The sequence below is a fragment of the Macaca nemestrina genome, chromosome 2, assembly GCF_043159975.1.
Source record: "Macaca nemestrina isolate mMacNem1 chromosome 2, mMacNem.hap1, whole genome shotgun sequence".
Classification (NCBI taxonomy): domain Eukaryota; kingdom Metazoa; phylum Chordata; class Mammalia; order Primates; family Cercopithecidae; genus Macaca; species Macaca nemestrina.
Window position 1 is genome coordinate 101399879 of NC_092126.1, and position 18090 is coordinate 101417968.

Genomic DNA, 18090 nt, shown 5'->3' on the forward strand with positions numbered 1-18090 from the left:
ACACTTAATGATTCTGGATTTTAAACAACTGATTCAGATACAAACTTAAAGGAAATAAAATATTTGTATGTTGGTGGGGGAGTGCCTATATTGAAAAATCTTGACCACAATAGTTAAACTTTACTGAGTCATCACAAGTTTATAGTATATTGAAAATTCTTGCAGGTTTTAATGCTGACACTGCAGAATGATCCTCCTTCTTTGGAAACTGGTGTTCAAGATAAAGAAATGCTGAAAAAATATGGAAAATCATTTAGAAAAATGATTTCATTGTGCCTTCAAAAAGATCCAGAAAAAAGGTAAAATATGAGAAAACATCTACTTTTCTCTCTAATAAAACATCGTGAGAAGTCTAAGAGTCACATACTTGTATGTACAGGAAATTATTTTCAAAAGAACTAAATATAAACTTTAAAGAAGTATACAGAGACCATTATACTATGGTATACAGAAATGAATTGATTTCTGCCTTCTTTGTAGTATACAGTGTACCTTAAATAGTTCAGCCTTTTCCTTGTTAATTTCTTACAAAGTTGTACATTGTGAATTCTGTATTAATAAGTGCCAAGTTAGTGGAGAGGTTTGTTTTTAATTTGCATTTAAAATTTATAAATGAATGTCTTAATGGCATTTACAGTATTAATAAAGGCAAGACACATAGAAAAATTATGTTTAGTGTCTAATAATCATACTTATTTCCATATTAGAAAGATATTTTAGTAAGTGGACCAAAAATTCAAATAGTTTCCTTATCATTATTAGACAGATTGAATGACAAGTGAGCAAATAAATAAGAACAGCCAATATGAGTAACTTCATGAATTAAACAGAATCGTAGAATGTTGGGGATCATTGAGTACAACCTTCTATTTTTGAGGTCACTTGATACTTAGTCATAGGAGTAGGACTTGAATCTCAAAAAGTCCTGATTCCTAATTTAGGGCTCTGTTCCTTCTGAATCTTATTTGTCTGTTTCACATATATATTCCACTCAGCTTCTTAGCACTGAGTTCTTTAATTTTTGTTTCTCTAAAGATCATTAAAAGGGAAAGACTTTCATGTTCTTGATCACATCTCTAGTATATGTAATAGGGTTTCAGAATTTATTGTTGGAAATATTGGAAAGGGTAAGAAAAACAAAATTTATACCTGCGTTTTTATAATTTTTTTTCTGTTTCTGAGTAAACACTTAAAAAAGACAGGAAACACTTTTCTTTTACCAAATTAGTTGATTAAAGGAACAAAATTTTCTTGTTACAAATACCTAGAAATGCCAGATAAAATCTATCCCACTTAAAGATTCTCAGATACCAAAAATAATGAGGAAGCCCAAAGTTAAAGAAGAAATATTGTGAACTAATCCCGTGGCTGTCTTCAGTGGGTCACTATTCATTCTGATAACCTACTGATTTGGATTTGTAACTCCCATGTGAAGACTGGAATTGAGATCTTGGGTCTACCCAGTGGGGAGTTTAAACTGAGATTCTTCTTCTTAAAGCTAAGAACTTCAGATGTCTGTATCCTTAGTAAAAGGATAGACAAGAATAAAAACTGTCATCAGCAAGAGACAACAAAAACCTCTCCTGAATAATCAAGCCCTTCAACCTGAACGTTCCACAGGTTTAGAGTTTATACTACCTATGTTATCCAGGAACCCACAGGATTAGAAAGTTAAAAAAGCTTCACCAAATCGTTTTTTATTTTTGATAGAAGCCATCATAGAGCTGTACTGGAAGAACACTTTCAACTCTAGCTCCCTTTGGATTCCTGAACATAATGCCCCACTGAAATAAGGTCACAACCCAAAATTAAGAAACACACAGTGAAACAATACGTCATGAACTAGTTAGCAGACACAAGCAGAAGGATTAGTGCTCCAAAAGATTTAGGTAATGCAGTGATAAACTGAAAAGATATAAAATTAGGTATGTTGAAAATAACTAAAATTAGAAGAAATCAAACCCACAAGAAAAGACTGTGACTGTGACAGAAGAACCAAATAGCAATGCCAGAAATGAAAAATATAGTGATTAATATTTCAAACTTTCCTTGAGTGTGAGCTGGACTTACTGACTCACTTCTGATGAGTAGAATATGAAAAAGGAAAAATAGTAACTTCACAATGCACCTCCTCTACCCAATGACCAAGGTTAACATCACTATTAATCAGACATTGATAAGACTGATTCAGCTCTTGATATGATGAAATGAGAAGGGCATATAACCTGTGAGGTATTCTTCCTTTAAATCTGTAACTTCAGTCTATAATGAGAAAACATCAGACAAACCCAAATCGAGGAATATGCAGCAAAATACCTGACCAGCACTGTTCAAAACGGCCAAGGAAGAGAGACTAGGAAACTGTCACAGATTGGAGGAAATTAAGAAGACATGAAGACTGAAAGCAACAGAGTATCCTGTATTAGATCCTGGGACAGAAAAAGGACATTAGTGGAAAAACTGGAGAAATGGAATGAAGTCTGTTGTTTAGTTAATAGTATTGTACCAGTGTTGATATTTTAGTTGATTTCTTTATTATTATTATACTGTGGTTATGTAAAAGGTTAACAATAGCAGAAGGTGGTGAAGGGCATGTAGGAACTGTGTACTAGCTTTGCAGCTCTTTTAAGTCTAAAATTATTATAAAACTTTTTTTTAAGTAAGAAAACTGGAAGCTATAGAAAATCTATTCCAGTTTGTAAACCAAAATTAAACTTTGTTTAGAACATTGCTAAGTTAAAATAACACACACAATGGACTGGTTAAACAGAACAACCAATAAAAAGGAGATTATTTATTTACTCATCAAGTACCAGGCACTATTGTTTACAGTAATCCTTTGAGGATAGCACTGTTATTTTCTTTATCTTACAAATGAAGAAACTGAATCACAGAGAGGTTAAGTAACCTTCCCCAAAGTCACACAGCTAATAAATGGTGGAATCAGAATTCTGACCCATACAACTGGACTAGAGTGCCTGTTTTAATCAGACTACAGTATACGAAGGAAACTGCTCAGAATGTAGCACAGAAAGATCAAAGAGGGAAATATGAAAGAAATATTAACATTTGGAGGGTAGACTGAGAAGGTTCAGTATGTGTGTGTATGCACATCCACACACACACACACAAATGTACATATACGTATACATGAACTTACCAGGAAAGACTAGAGAGAATGTGGTAGAAACGATATTCAAAGAAATAATGGCTGAGAATTTTCCAGAGTTGATGAAAGACCTATATTCTCGGAGTAAAGAACCATCGCCGTAGAATTCCAAGCAGTGTCTCCCTTCTTCCACTTGTACACGTTGTTGTGAAACTACTGGACACGAAACAAAGAGAAACTTCTACAGGCAATCTCAGGGAATAGATTACCTACTGAGGATCAGCAGGTAGACTTGACAGCCACTAACCCAATAACACAACAGTTGAGGCCAGCATTTAGTGAAATGTTCAGAGAAAATGCAGTCATGTGTCACTTAAAATGATGATACATTCTGTGATATGTGTATTAGGCAGTTTTGTCATTGTGTGAACATCATGGAGTGTACTTATACAAACTTTGATGGTACAGCCTACTGCATGCGTAGGCTATTTAGTGTAACCTGTTGCTCTACTGTCAGATATATAGTATGTTGTTGGCCAAAGCATTAAGAGGCTCATGACTGTGACTTTAACCCAGAGTTCTCCAGCTAGTCAAATTATCATTCAAGAATGAGCATGAAATTATTTTGCACACGGAAATTGAGTTTTCCAGTCACATTCTATCACTTAAAGAACCCATAAGTTGTACTTTAGAAAGAACCCATAAGTTGTACTTTAGAAGTCAGAAGAAAGGAATGAATAATAAGCAATGTTGAGCAATCACATTGTTGAGCATATTGGAATCTTGAGTGAATGGAAAAATAAGAGTGATAATGTTGGATTTCAGCTTGCTATGCAAACTGAAACTTTCACATTTATTCAGTTTTTAAATCTGTTTTTTTTTTTTTTTTTTTTTTTTTGAGACGGAGTCTCGCTCTGTCGCCCAGGCTGGAGTGCAGTGGCCGGATCTCAGCTCACTGCAAGCTCCGCCTCCCGGGTTTATGCCATTCTCCTGCCTCAGCCTCCCAAGTAGCTGGGACTACAGGTGCCTGCCACCTCGCCCGGCTAGTTTTTTGTATCTTTTAGTAGAGACGGGGTTTCACCGTGTTAGCCAGAATGGTCTCGATCTCCTGCCCTCGTGATCCGCCTGTCTCGGCCTCCCAAAGTGCTGGGATTACAGGTTTGAGCCACCGCGCCCGGCCCAGTTTTTAAATCTTTATAATAATCATCGGAGGTGCTGGTTCTTAAACTTGAATGCATATTGGAATTACCTAGGGAGTTTTAAAAATTACTAAAGCCAATTAAAGATTCTGCTTTAATTGGTATGAGGTACAGCCTGGTCATTGGGTTTTTGTTTGTTTGTTTGAGACAGTCTTGCTCTGTTGCCCAGGCTGGAGTACAGTGGCACAATCTCAGCTCACTGCAACCTCTGCCTCATGGGTTCAAGTGATACTCCTTTCTCAGCCTCCCGAGTTGCTGGGAGTACAGGTGCATGCCACCTTGCCCTACTAATTTTTGTGTTTTTTTAGTAGAGATGGGGTGTCACCATATTGGCCAGGCTGGTCTCGAACTCCTCACCTCGTGATCCACCCACCTTGGCCTCCCAAAGTTCTGGGATTACAGGTGTGAGCCATGGTGCCCGACTGGTCATTGGGATTTTTACATTCTTCCCAGATAGTTTAATGCACAGCAGTGTTTAAGAGCTACTGCTCTTAGGGACTTGGCCAAGTAATACTGAACCTTAGAGAGGTTGTGATTTGCTCAGGATCAGGTAGGTGTGTGGCAGAAAATCAGGTCCAGTTTCTTAAATGTTAAATTCTTTATTCTGAATGTTATTCTTTTAAAAGCTTGTAAAATTGACAGTCATGTCTTTGCTTAAAAGGAAATAAGAAGGCCGGGCGCGGTGGCTCAAGCCTGTAATCCCAGCACTTTGGGAGGCCGAGACGGGCGAATCACGAGGTCAGGAGATCGAGACCATCCTGGCTAACACGGTGAAACCCCGTCTCTACTAAAAAATACAAAAAACTAGCCGGGCGTGGTGGCGGGCGCCTGTAGTCCCAGCTACTCGGGAGGCTGAGGCAGGAGAATGGCTAAACCTGGGAGGCGGAGCTTGCAGTGAGCTGAGATCCGGCCACTGTACTCCAGCCTGGGCGACAGAGCGAGACTCCGTCTCAAAAAAAAAAAAAAAAAAAAAAAAAGGAAATAAGACCATGAAGAAATGAGGTAAACTGAGTTTTGTTAAATTTGGGGAATATACTTTACTTTTAGAATTTTCGTTTTTAAAGAGAGATTGTGAAATCTATTTTTAAGGTTACCACAGATCCTTAAATTGAAGGCTGGCAGGCTACCATGTGGCAAGAAGTGGAGGTCTTGATTTGGTCCATTTCCTCTTTGAGTGTTTAAATATATTTTTATGCCTTGCTAAAAATGTTAGATTTTGTCTAGCTTACTTATTGGGAAATAATATTAAATATTAAATTAATATTATTAATTAGCAAATATATTAGACTCTATTAAGAAATCATGCTTCCAGAAAAAACATTTCACTAATGACTCTTTCAAAGAATATTAATAATTATTATCAGAATATTTGTTTTGAGATTTTTATTTTATTCAATGTCTTGTATCAAGTTTGTTTTGCTTTTTAGCAGTTTAAGGAAAGTGGAGTATACTGAGTTTTTATTTTGCTGTTGAAAAAATTTTTTTCTGATTTTTGATGATGGAATCTCACATTACACTTGAATTAATTGTAAAACCTTTTCTTCCCTCCCTCCCTGGTTTTAGACCAACAGCAGCAGAACTGTTAAGGCACAAATTTTTCCAGAAAGCAAAGGTAGGAAATTCTAGCTTTTGATTATGTGTGTTATAGGATGCTCCTCAATTACTCAGATTATGTTCACTGCTTAGAAGTTGGATGATTATGTTTGGAAAAATGATGGTAAATAAAATAATTATGGAAAGCAGTATGTATACAGCCTTTGATAATTAAGATGCTTGCTTCAGAATTTAGTCAATCCATTTTTAAATATTAGGGTAAACTGATCATAGGAATAATGATTATTAAATTTTATCATTATAAATATAATTTGTGAAAAATACCAAACTCTGATTTTAAGGTTTACTACTGAATTTGTAAACATCTCATTTCCCAAATATATCAAATAGTAGGATGTTACTGTAGTTGGAAATCTAGGACCATGATCTCAAAGAACATACAGTACAGCAAACTCTTCATAGACGATGGTTCATACAGTGTACTACATCTTAATTTTCTGTCTCAATTTATAAAATTGTGGTAGTAACGTACTAAAGGAACTTCAGAGTAAACAAATGGAAGTTTTTCTCATACTTCATTACAGAACAGTTACTATATCACATTTTGATTATGATGAGCATTTTTGTGGGGTTTTTTTGGTACCTTTAAACTTATAAGAACAAAATACTTACTCTTCCTCTCCAGAATAAAGAATTTCTTCAAGAAAAAATATTGCAGAGAGCACCAACCATTTCTGAAAGAGCAAAAAAGGTAAATCGGAATTTAACTCACTTTTCCTGAAAAATTTACTTTATTTTTGCATTTTGAAAATATATTAAGTAATACATTGTTAATAGTATATGAGAATTACTGGTTTTCTTTCAATCCTATCTAAAACGTTCTTTGATACATTCATTCAGCAAATATCTTTGGTCTACTGTATGCCTTTGTATTACTCTGCTGTCTATTAGGATGAAAGGGAATGCTAGATAGTAATTGGTAAATTAATTCTAAACTCTGATTTGATAACTGTTTCTAGCTACCAGAATGAGTTGTGATTTTACATAGCATTTATAGCTTTGGGTATAAGTCACAGTACCCTTTTTGGAACTCCAAATTTTCTACTGCTTTTACAGAAAGACTGAAAGAACCTTATTATGTATATGTAATTTCTAAGAAGTTTGGTCATGATGTGAGCATGGAGAATGCTTTAATATCTCAGTTTGGGCAGAATATATTAATTTTCCTGTCCATGATACTTTTATGAACCTCTGTGAGAGTAGGGAGAAGAAAATCCTCCCTTTTCCCCCCTCTTACTTCTCTGCTCAAGCATACTCATCCAATGTGAAGGAAAAGAGGCTTCTGTTGATGATAGACTTGAAGAAGGTAAAGGTCGTATACCTTATATAATACAGTGGTAGGCCTGTCCAAGAAGTCAGAAGCGTTATGTCTAGCAGTGGCTTATTCTCTTCCATAGATCTCACTGCTTGGGAATTTTGATATTATTCTGAGAATTTAACAAAACAAAGAACCAGAAATGTATAGTAAATACTTAGAAATGATATTCTTAATAAGCACTGATAAAACAGTTAACTTGTCTCTATTTTAGAGATATATCTTTTTCAGTGGCTATCATCCATCGTTTCATGTCAGAATCACTTGGGGACTTAAAAAAAAAAAAAAAAAAAGGAAAGAAACATAGACAGTGTCATCCCAAACCAATTAAAGTCATGTCTTTAGTGGGTGAGACCTGGAAGATTATTCTCATGGATAGTTACTAGGTTAAAAATTCACTTGGCTCATTCCTTCATTTTATGTCGCATCTTACTCAAGTGGCCTTTCCTCAGAATAATACTCTCTGATTACTAAAATAGTACCCTCCATGACTCTATCCCGTTACCCTACTTACCACCATCTGACATTTTACAGTCTTTCTGTACCATTAGAATAAAAGCTTAATGAGAACAGGGACTTTTTTCCATTGCTGTATCTTCAGTGTACCTAGAATAGTTCCTGACACACAGGATATTCTTAAATAATATGTATATATTTCTATACTTATTAAAAATATGGATAAAATTTCTGTGCTTATTCTTGTTTATAATAAATCCCATCTGAGATTCATGTTGATTTAGTATCTGAAATCTGATTAATTTAAGAAGAGTAGGTTGGGTGCAGTGGCTCACGCCTGTAATCCCAGCACTTTGGGACGCCAAGGCAGGTGGATCACTCGAGGCCAGGAGTTCGCGACCAGCCTGGCCAACATGGTGAAACCTCGTCTCTACTAAAAATACAAAACTTAGCTGGGCATGGTAGTACATGTCTGTAATTCCAGTTACTCGGGAGGCTGAGGCATAAGAATCGTTTGAATGCAGAAGAGGGAGGTTGCAGTGAGCTGAGATTGTGCCACTGTACTCCAGCCTGGGCGATAGAGCAAGACTCTGTCTCAAAAAAAAAAAAAAAAAAAAAGTGAGCCTCATACTGGGGATATGATGACTCATGCTTGTATTCCCAGCACCTCTGGGAGGCTGAGGTGGGAGGATAGCTTGAACCCAGGAGTTGAAGGCCAGCCTGAGCAACATAGTGAGACCTCATATCTACAAAAAGAATTAAAAAATTAATGAGGTGTGGTGGCATACACCTTTGGTCCCGGCTATTCAGGATGTTGAGGTGGGAGGATCGCTTGAGCCTGGGAGGTTGAAGCCGTAATGAACTGTGATCATACCACTGCACTCCAGCCTGGGTGAATACCTCCTGCCAAAAAATATTTACTAAAAGAACTGTTAAGAGAATAAAAAGAGATCAGGCACAGTGGCTCATGCCTGTAATCCCAGCACTTTGGGAGGCTGAGGCGGATGAATTGCTTGAGCTCAGGAGTTCAAGACCAGCCTGGGCAACATGGCAGACCCTATCTCTACTAAAAATACAAAAATTAAAATTAGCCAGGCATGGTGGTGCGTGCCTGTGGTCCCAGCTACTCAGGAGGCTGAGGTGGGAGGATTGTTTGAGCCTGCGGGGCAGAGGTTGTAGTGAGCCAAGATCATGCCACTGCATTCCAGCCTGGGTGACAGAGTGAGACTCTGTCTCAAAAAGAAAAGAAAAAAGAGAATAAAAAGGAAAGGCATAAACCTCTAGTATACAAAAAATGGGAGAAGTGAAAGCTGCAACCAAATTTTCAAAACTGTGATGCCCATAAATTAGTGGTAAGAGACTTGGCAAATCAGAGAACTATAATTCCTAAGCCAGTATTAAGAAAAGCTTGGAAGCTACCATATACAACAGAACCCCAGAAGGGAAGGGAATTAACAGTGCCGGGTACCTCCAGAAATGAGAGTGAAAGTAGGGCTAAAAACAGGAAGATTGGTTGAAAGTCTTAAGATAGAGTTAGACTCTGGTTTCCTTCCCCTACTCCATGCAGCACTCCAGGAGATGTGTGGAGGTTTATTCTGCAGAAGGGTAAAAGAAATGGTCTCTGAACTGAAGGATACCAGGCACAGTTAAAGATGGGAATAACTTACTGAAAAGGGCATTTAAGTAATTGTTTACACACTGAATATTAAGAATCTATATCACTTCATTCAACTCCCGGAACATAAACATTAAGGCTTATTACCCCCTAGGCAAGACATTGAAAAATCCTTATTTGATCAATCTGACTAGCGTAAGAGGAAAATCAAAAGTACTGACATGGGAGGTGGGAAATGCTCACCCACATCACTCTGCAGTGAAGCAAACTCCACCCACTTAAAAGCTCAGTGCTTCCAATCAGTGCTTTAGTTCTTTGTTCTTAAATATGAGCATAGATCTAGGATTACAGGATACCTGAGGAAAACCTCTTAATGAGAAAAATAGAGGACAAAATAAATAGAAGGAAAAAAAGAAACTTACAGGAAACAGACTATATAGGAAGATAATTTAAGTAAAATCATGACTGCCTTTAGAGATAAGAGTTTATATTTGCCAGGAGTGGTAGTCCACGCCTGTAAATCCCAACACATTAGGAGGACAAGTCAGGAGGATCGCTTGAGCCCAGGAGTTCTAGACCATCCTGGGTAACAAGGCAAGACCAGACTCTACCAAAAAAAAAAAAAAATTAGCTTGGCATGGTGGCCTGTGCCTGTGGTTCCAGCTGCTCAGGAGGCTGAGGCAGGAGGATCGCTTGAACCTAAAAGGTAGAGGCTGCAGGGAGCCATGGTCGTGCCACTGCACTCCAGCCTGGGTGACAGAGCAAGACCTTGTCTCAAAAGAAAAAAAAAAAAAGTTTACATGCACAAAAAGTGAACATGATACTATTAAAGAAGCATTTGTGTCATGACAATTCAGTGAAGACTAAAGAATCATCTTCAAATGGCCTTGGTACAACTGAATATTCACATGCAGAAGAATGAAGTTGGGTCTTTTACTCTCATCCTACAAAAAATTAACTCAAAATGGATTGTCGACCTAAATATAAGAGCTAAAGTTATAATACTGTTGCAAGAAAATATAGCTATAAATCTTTGGGAATTTGAGCTAGGCAAAGCTTCCTTAGATATGACACCAAAAATACAAGCAATAAAAGGAAAAAGTAGGTAAATTGGTTTTATTAAAAGTTAAGACTTTTGTGCTTCAATAGACACTGGCAAGAAAGTGAAAAGACAACCTACAGAATGGGAATAAATATTTACAAATCATATATGTGATAAGGGACTTGTATCTAGAATATAAAAAGAACTTTTGCAACTCAAAAATTAAAAGACAACACATTTTTAAAAATGAGCAAAGGATCTGAATAGAAACCTCTTGAAGATATATAAATGGCCAATAAACACATGAAAAGATACTCAGTGTTATTAGCCATCAGAGAAATGCAAATCAAAATAACAAAGAGATACCACTTCACACCCACTAGGATGGCTATAATCAAAAAGACAGTAACAACTGTTGGTAAAGATGTGGAGAGATTGGAACACTTCTGCACTGGTGATGGGAATGTGAAATGGTGCAGCCACTTTGGAAAGCAGTCTGGCAGTTCCTCAGAAGCCTAAACAGAGTCACCATGTGACCCAGCTATTCTACTCCTAGGCACACGCCAGAGAATTGAAAACGTAAGTCCACACAAAAATGTGTACACTGCTCATAGCAGCATTATTGATAAAAACCAAAAAGTGTAAACAACCCACATGTTCATCAGCTGATTATTAAATTTATTAAATGTGGTATATTCATACAGTAGAATATTATTTGACAATACAAAGGAATGAAGTACTGATACATGCTACAGCGTGGATGACCCTTTCAAACATTATACTAGTTAAAAAAGTCCATCACAAAAGATCATACGTTGTATGATTCAGTTTATGTGAAATGTTGAAAACAGGCAAATATAAAGAAACAGTAGATTAGTGGTAACTTAGGACTGGGGGTTTTGGAGAGAAATGGGCAGTTACTGCTAAAGAGTATGGCATGTCTTGTGGGGAGTGATAAAAATGTTCTAAATTTGATGGTAGTGATGGTTGCACAACTTTGAATATACTAAAAATCATTGAACTGTATACGTTGAGTGGTTCAGTTGTATGGTGTATGAATTATAAGGGAGCTTTCAGAGAACCAGGACCAGTACCAACAAAAAGCTTTTGGAAATTGAAAACATAGAAGAAATGAAAAATTCAGTACAAAGGTTGAGGAAATTTCCCAGAAAAGAGTTCAAAAGGCCCAGATACAGAAAACAAAAAAGCTGAGAATATTAGAGGACCATTTGAGAAGGTTCAGCATTTGAGTAAAGAGAATTCCAGAAAAGGAGAACTGAGAAAAACAGAAGAAAGTAAATCATTGACAAAATAATTCAAGAAAAATGTCCAAAACTGGATGGTCATGAATTTCCAGATTGAAAGAGTCTTAAGTACTCAACACAATTAATAAAAATAGACTAATGCTAACACACATTACCATGATAAGTCAGAATACTGAAGGCAAAAAGAAGAATCTGTAGTCTTCCAGGGAGGGGGAAATGTCACAGACAGGATCAGGAGTCCTGATGACCTCAGTAGCACTTCTGGAAGCCAAATACAATGAGGCAGTTTTCTTCAAAGGTATGAAAGAAAATAATTACTGATACAGCCTTTTCTTTTTTAACCAAACAATGAATGAAGTGTGAAGATGGAATCAAGATAAGTTCAGAAATGCATGACTTTAATATACATGCTAATAGTGGAGATGGTGCTTAAACTAAAAACAGAAGTCATGTGATCCAGGACGCACAATCCTCTGGCTGATGGTAGAATTTGATCTGAAGTAGGAGACGTGCTGTGAAACCAGTCTAGGATGGAACAGATCAGGAGGTTCTGGTGAGAGTCTTCTTCAAGAAGATGATACTGACAGAATACCCATTTGAATATGGTAAAAGGAGATATAAACAGCTGAGAGAGAGTAAATATGAACTACAGGGGAAATAGAAGTGGTAATACACAATAGGCTCAGGTCTGAATATGATACATATAATCATGTTATGTAAACACTGAATATTGACCTAACCAAAATTATAGTATATCTTGAGAAAAGAATAGAGAGTTCATAACAGAGTTAAATTTTCATCTTCTATTGTGGGAAGTCCCACAGTTAACTCTTGAAACCAAAAAATCAGTAAGTAATGATAGGAACACGTATTCGAGAGATGAATGTCCAGAAGGATAAGCTAAAATGAGTTGAAAGGGTTGCCAGTGGAGATGAAGCTGAAGGTTAGGAGGTTGCTGTTTTTCTTAATACAACATGCACAGCTCTAGTACTCTTGAAATCATAGGCAAGTATAGTTTTTTTTTTTTTTTTGAGACGGAGTCTCGCTCTGTCGCCCAGGCTGGAGTGCAGTGGCGCGATCTCGGCTCACTGCAAGCTCCGCCTCCCGGGTTCACGCCATTCTCCTGCCTCAGCCTCCTGAGTAGCTGGGACTACAGGCGCCCACAACCGCGCCTGGCTAATTTTTTGTATTTTTAGTAGAGACGGGGTTTCACCGTGGTCTCGATCTCCTGACCTTGTGATCCGCCCGCCTCGGCCTCCCAAAGTGCTGGGATTACAGGCGTGAGCCACCGCGCCCGGCCGCAAGTATAGTTTTGACTTAACAAATTAAAAAGAAAAAGTAACAGATTTTAAATCTTGGGTTTATTCATTTTGAGCACCCAAAACCTTTTTTTTTTTTTTTTTTCCTTAAATGTCTCAGGACATTTAAAATCGGATTTTACCTGTGATTTTACATAGGAAGGATTTTGATGTTTGGGCTCAAGAGTATAGAAGTACAGTGGTTGTTACTAAAGACAGGTAGTAGAGCAGGTGATGGTTGGAGGATATGAATTTGTATGGGAACATTTATGGGGAAAATGATTATCTACTTAATGGATTGAAGTGATAGAAGAAGAGAGAAATATGGAGTTTCATACTTAGTAAGCATGAAACACCACCATAACCCACTTCTCTTTCTAATGAGCAGGTTCGGAGAGTACCAGGTTCCAGTGGCCGCCTCCATAAGACAGAGGATGGAGGCTGGGAGTGGAGTGATGATGAATTTGATGAAGAAAGTGAGGAAGGGAAAGCAGCAATTTCACAACTCAGGGTAAATTTTATTAAACTGTGTACTTTAGCTAGAACTTTGTGTGGTTCTTGTTCAGCTTAACCAGCTAAAATGTAAAGAATACAATTGTGACAGAATTACCTTGAACAGCTTATTAATAATAGGAGCCCAGTTAATTCTGCATGGAAAGTTGGACTTAGACATCTGTTTGAATATGATAATATTTAGAGTATATAAAAGTGACCCAAATCTAGAGATGAAAGCTACAAATGTCTGAGATGCAAAATACACTGGATAGGATTAATGGCCAATTAGACATTGCAGAAGAAAAGGTTAGTGAACTTGAAGGCCCAGTAATGGAAGCTTTTCCCCTGAAGTCTGTTATCCTTCTAAGGAGGAATGGTGTATCTCTTATTCAGTTTGTGCATCCTAGATATCTGTCGTGCACACGTATGTGTGTTTCCTAAAAACAGTGAAGGCAAGAGTCTTCCTTTTGCTTCGTTTCATCACTCTTACCTGAAAGCACTGCCTCAGGTTGTCAGGACTCATTCCTAAGACTGGAAGTGCTTATAAGGAAATATAAATGTTTGAGAGTATTATACCTTTGACTGCTTAGGACTGTTTTTGTGGGATGAATACTGAGTATACTGGTATATCGCTTCCTGCTTTTAAGATCTGCTTTTAGGATCAGAAAGCACTTACGACTCTCTGTTGATCAACCCTGAATATTTGTTGACCTTGTTTATCTAATGAGGTCTTTGAGTCTAGTCCTTTTGCAGAGCTAAGTTTGTAAAGGCCTTTCCAATGGAAGTTGGCACGAATCTATTAAGCTCTAAGCTTGGAAACACTGTTTAGAAGATAAATGCAAATATTGTTTACATACAATTGTGAGTTTAATGTTTCTTTATAAATGTGAGACTATGGCATCCTTCCTTTTTCACATGACTCGTCTCTGAATTGATACTGTCATGTATTGTTATATTAAAGCTACCAGAGGAAGCTAAAGCTGCATGAATTTTGTAGTTCTCTAGCTTCCTGTGAAAGGGATGATGATGCTATTTTTCTTCTGACTAACAAATATTTGGAGATATACATTATAGCTTTTCAGTATCTAATTATTACTATCTAGCTATCTATAGATAAATTTGGTAGTTCTGAAATAGTTATAGTAGCTTTCTTATAACCCTAATACATTGGTATCTAAACAACATAGAAACTTACCTACTTTGGCCACAGAATAAGTAGTTTTCTGTCCAGTATTTTTCATGTTATCTTTATAGCATTTTTGAGACCATGAATTCTTTTTAAGAACATGAATCTTTTAAAACTAAATTGAACTATGTTAAGAAAAGAATATACCATGACCAAACGGGGTAGGGTGCAATGATGGTTCAGTATTAGGAAATCTCATAATATTGATAGATCTAAGGAGAAAAATCATATTTTTATTTTCATAGATTCTGAAAAAGGCTTTGACAAAATTCTTCCATATTCATAATGCTCTTATGTAGATCCAGATTTCCATATTTATATTATTTTCCTTATGCCTGAAAAACTTTCCTTAATATTTTTTGTGTTGTAAGTCTTTTGGTGGTGATTTCTTTAAGATTTTATGTCTGAAAATGTCTTTGTTTTGAGAAGGTATGTTTTCAGGGTATAGAATTCCATGTTGACAGGTTTTTTTCTTTCAGCATTTTAAAGATGTTTCTTCACCATCTTCTTGCTTGCATCTTTCCACTGAGAAATTTTGTGACATTCTTATTCTTGTTCCTTTATAAGTAACATGTCTTTTTTCCCTAGCTGCTTTTAAGATTTCGTCTTTACAAATGGTTTTGGAAAATTTGATTGTGATATGCCTAGGTATATTTTTCTTCATGTTTCTTGTGCTTGGGTTTTGTTGAGCTTGGATCTTTGGGTTTATAGGTTTTTATCAAGTTTGGAAATTTTTCAGCCATTATATTTTCAAACTTTTTTTTCTGTCCCCCAGTAACATATATATTAGGCAGCTCGAAGTTGTCTCACAGGCCACTGTTTCTCTTAATTTTTTTTAATTCTTTTTTTCTGTCTATTTTGTGTAGTTTTTATGCTAGCTTTCAAATTTATTCATCTTCTGCAATATCTAATCTTCTGCTAATCCCATCCAGTTCCTGTTTCATCTCAGGCATTGTAGTAGTCTAGAAGTTTAATTTTTTTTCCCATCTTCTATGTCTCTACTTAACTTTTTGGAGATATGTAATACAGTTATGGTAACTATTTTAACATCCTTCTCTTCTAATTCTAATATCCATGTCAATTCTGAATTGGTTTTGTGTGGTTAATTATTCTCTTCATTATGGCTTGAGGAGTGTTTTCCTGCCTCTTCATATCTAGTAATCTGATTAGATGCCAAACATTGTAATTTTCACCTTATTGCTTTGCTGACAATTTTGTATTTCTGTAAGTCTTCTTGAGCTTTGTTCTGGGATACATTAAAGTTAGTTGGAAATAGTTTAATGCTTTTAGATCTTGCTTTTATGATTTGTTAGTTGGGTCTGGAGTAGTGTTCAGCCTACAGCCATTTATTCCCCACTACTGAGATAAGACCTTTTTGAGAACACTACCCAATCCCCTGTGAGTTATTAGTTTTTCCAGTTGGACTGGTGGAAATAGGCACTGTTCCTGGCTCTGTGTGAGTGCTGTGCACTCTTCTCTCTCATCATTTTTGATGTTTTCCCCCCTATTCTCAGGCATTTGCTTACATGCATTCGTTGATAAGTATTCTGTCAAACATTCGAAAGTGACCCTCTGCAACTTTGTAGGGTTCACTCTCCCTCTAGCTTTCTCCTTCCTTGTACTGTTTTATCAACTTAATCTGCCTTGGTCTCCCAGACTGTTAGCTCTGTTTCCTCAAGTCAGGCAGTTCCTTGGATTTCATCTAGGTTCCATCTCCCTATGCCACAGCTTGGAAGCTTTCAAGGCAGTATATAGGGACAAGGCCCACCACTTTTTTCCCCTGTCTTTCAGGGATCACTGTTTTTCCTTGACAAATGCCCAGTGTTTTGAAAATTTTTGTTTCATATATTTTGTCTTTTTTGCAGAGGTGGGGTTGTTTCAGACAGAAAGATAAATCTGGTCCCTGTTTATTCATCATGGCCTGAAGTGGAAGTCTATAGTTATATTTTAAGTGAATATGTAACTGTACTGAAGGGGAATATAAAAAGAAAGAATCCAAGTAACCTATGAATATAGTATTTGACCATGTGTTCTCAGGTGGAGTTGATGGGGGAAAGAGAAAACTTAAGATAAACCTTGATCTCCTTTTATTAGGATTATTTTTCATAGTTGCATATGCAGAGCAGTTCAGAAACTCTTGTAGATGTAGGATTGAGGAAATAAGTAAATGTCTCAATGTTCTTGGGAACCAGGATTCTCACTATAGAAGAAGATATACGCAGGTACGGAGCAGGGCAAGGTAAGAAAGAATCTGGTGGGAATGGGTTTGAATTGGAGACATTGATGTGAATTCAAGCTTTGTAAAGTATGTGTGTGTGTGAATGTATGTGTGCACGTGTATGTATATACATATGTCTATACTTGCATATATTTCTCAGCTTTGTCTACTGAACGACCCAGAAGCAAAGAAACCCCAATAATGACATGCCTTATATCCAGATAATGGTCTCTAATACCATTCCCCACTAAAGGAAACCAGGGCTCCTTTGAGAATGGTTGATTCTAGGGCTTGGGCAGGGAAAATGTAAGAGGAATCTTGAATATTATCTTCTTTTGCCAGAAGGAAAAGATACTCCAAAAAAAAAAAGAAAAAACATAAGGACACAAGCGCCAGCTCGAAGTTACTCCTACTGGTGAAATCTGGGACAATTTAACCACCAAAATAAAGTGCAATAATTAATTATAAATAATTTAGAAAATAGGTATCTTTGAGTCTATACCAATAGCAAATAGATAAACAAATGGGGGAAAAGGAATGGTTCTTCATTACAGTAGACTACCAAGTGCTGACCAGTAAATATGGATGAGTGTTGGAGATGGAAAATCATCATTTTACAATCATTGTTGTAAGGATAGGACTAGGTAGGAATCATCAATGAAGCTAAATATAGGGGGAAGTTTTGATAAGCAGGATATTTTCAAGGTCTTAAAGTGTGTCCCCACATATTACCTATTCACCACAAGGGGAAAAAATAGGGTTTTTTTATACTGGAGAAGTAGGAAAATTCCTTGACCAGGTGATTAAAATTAACATCACCAAACGAGGGGCAGATGAACATGTAATACAGTAAGAAGGACACATCAGTATGTAGAATTCCAAGTGGGAATTCGTGTAAATATAATAATAAGGAAACATCAGATAAACCCCAAGTGAAGGACGTATATTAAAATAAAGTATGTGGTGGGAGTGGAGGGACTGTATTTTCCAAAAATGTTGATGTTCCAGATTTTAAAAATCTAAGAAACGTGAAAACTACCTGCAATACATGATCCTAGACTGTATCCCATACTGGAGGAAAAACAAAAGGCTACAAAGTACATTAGTGTCAACTGACATTTACACTATAAATTAGATAAAAGTATTATATCATGTTAAATTTAATGAGAACTATAGTGTGAAGTTATATAAGAAAACATCTAATTCTTAGGAAATGTACACTCTGTATTAAGTGGTAAACAGCCATGATATATGCAACTTGTTCTCAAATGGTATAGG

The 18090-nt window shown here is 36.6% G+C and overlaps 1 protein-coding gene across 1 annotated transcript in view; it reads left to right on the forward strand.

The window, feature by feature from the left end:
• Positions 1 to 18090, forward strand: part of LOC105480198 (oxidative stress responsive kinase 1) — a 93823-nt gene that overhangs the window by 61458 nt on the left and 14275 nt on the right. The window contains exons 8-11 of the mRNA XM_011738749.3: positions 166 to 299; positions 5872 to 5920; positions 6548 to 6613; positions 13302 to 13424. Coding sequence (XP_011737051.1) covers positions 166 to 299; positions 5872 to 5920; positions 6548 to 6613; positions 13302 to 13424 — 372 coding nt within the window. The remainder of the gene's footprint in view (positions 1 to 165; positions 300 to 5871; positions 5921 to 6547; positions 6614 to 13301; positions 13425 to 18090) is intronic.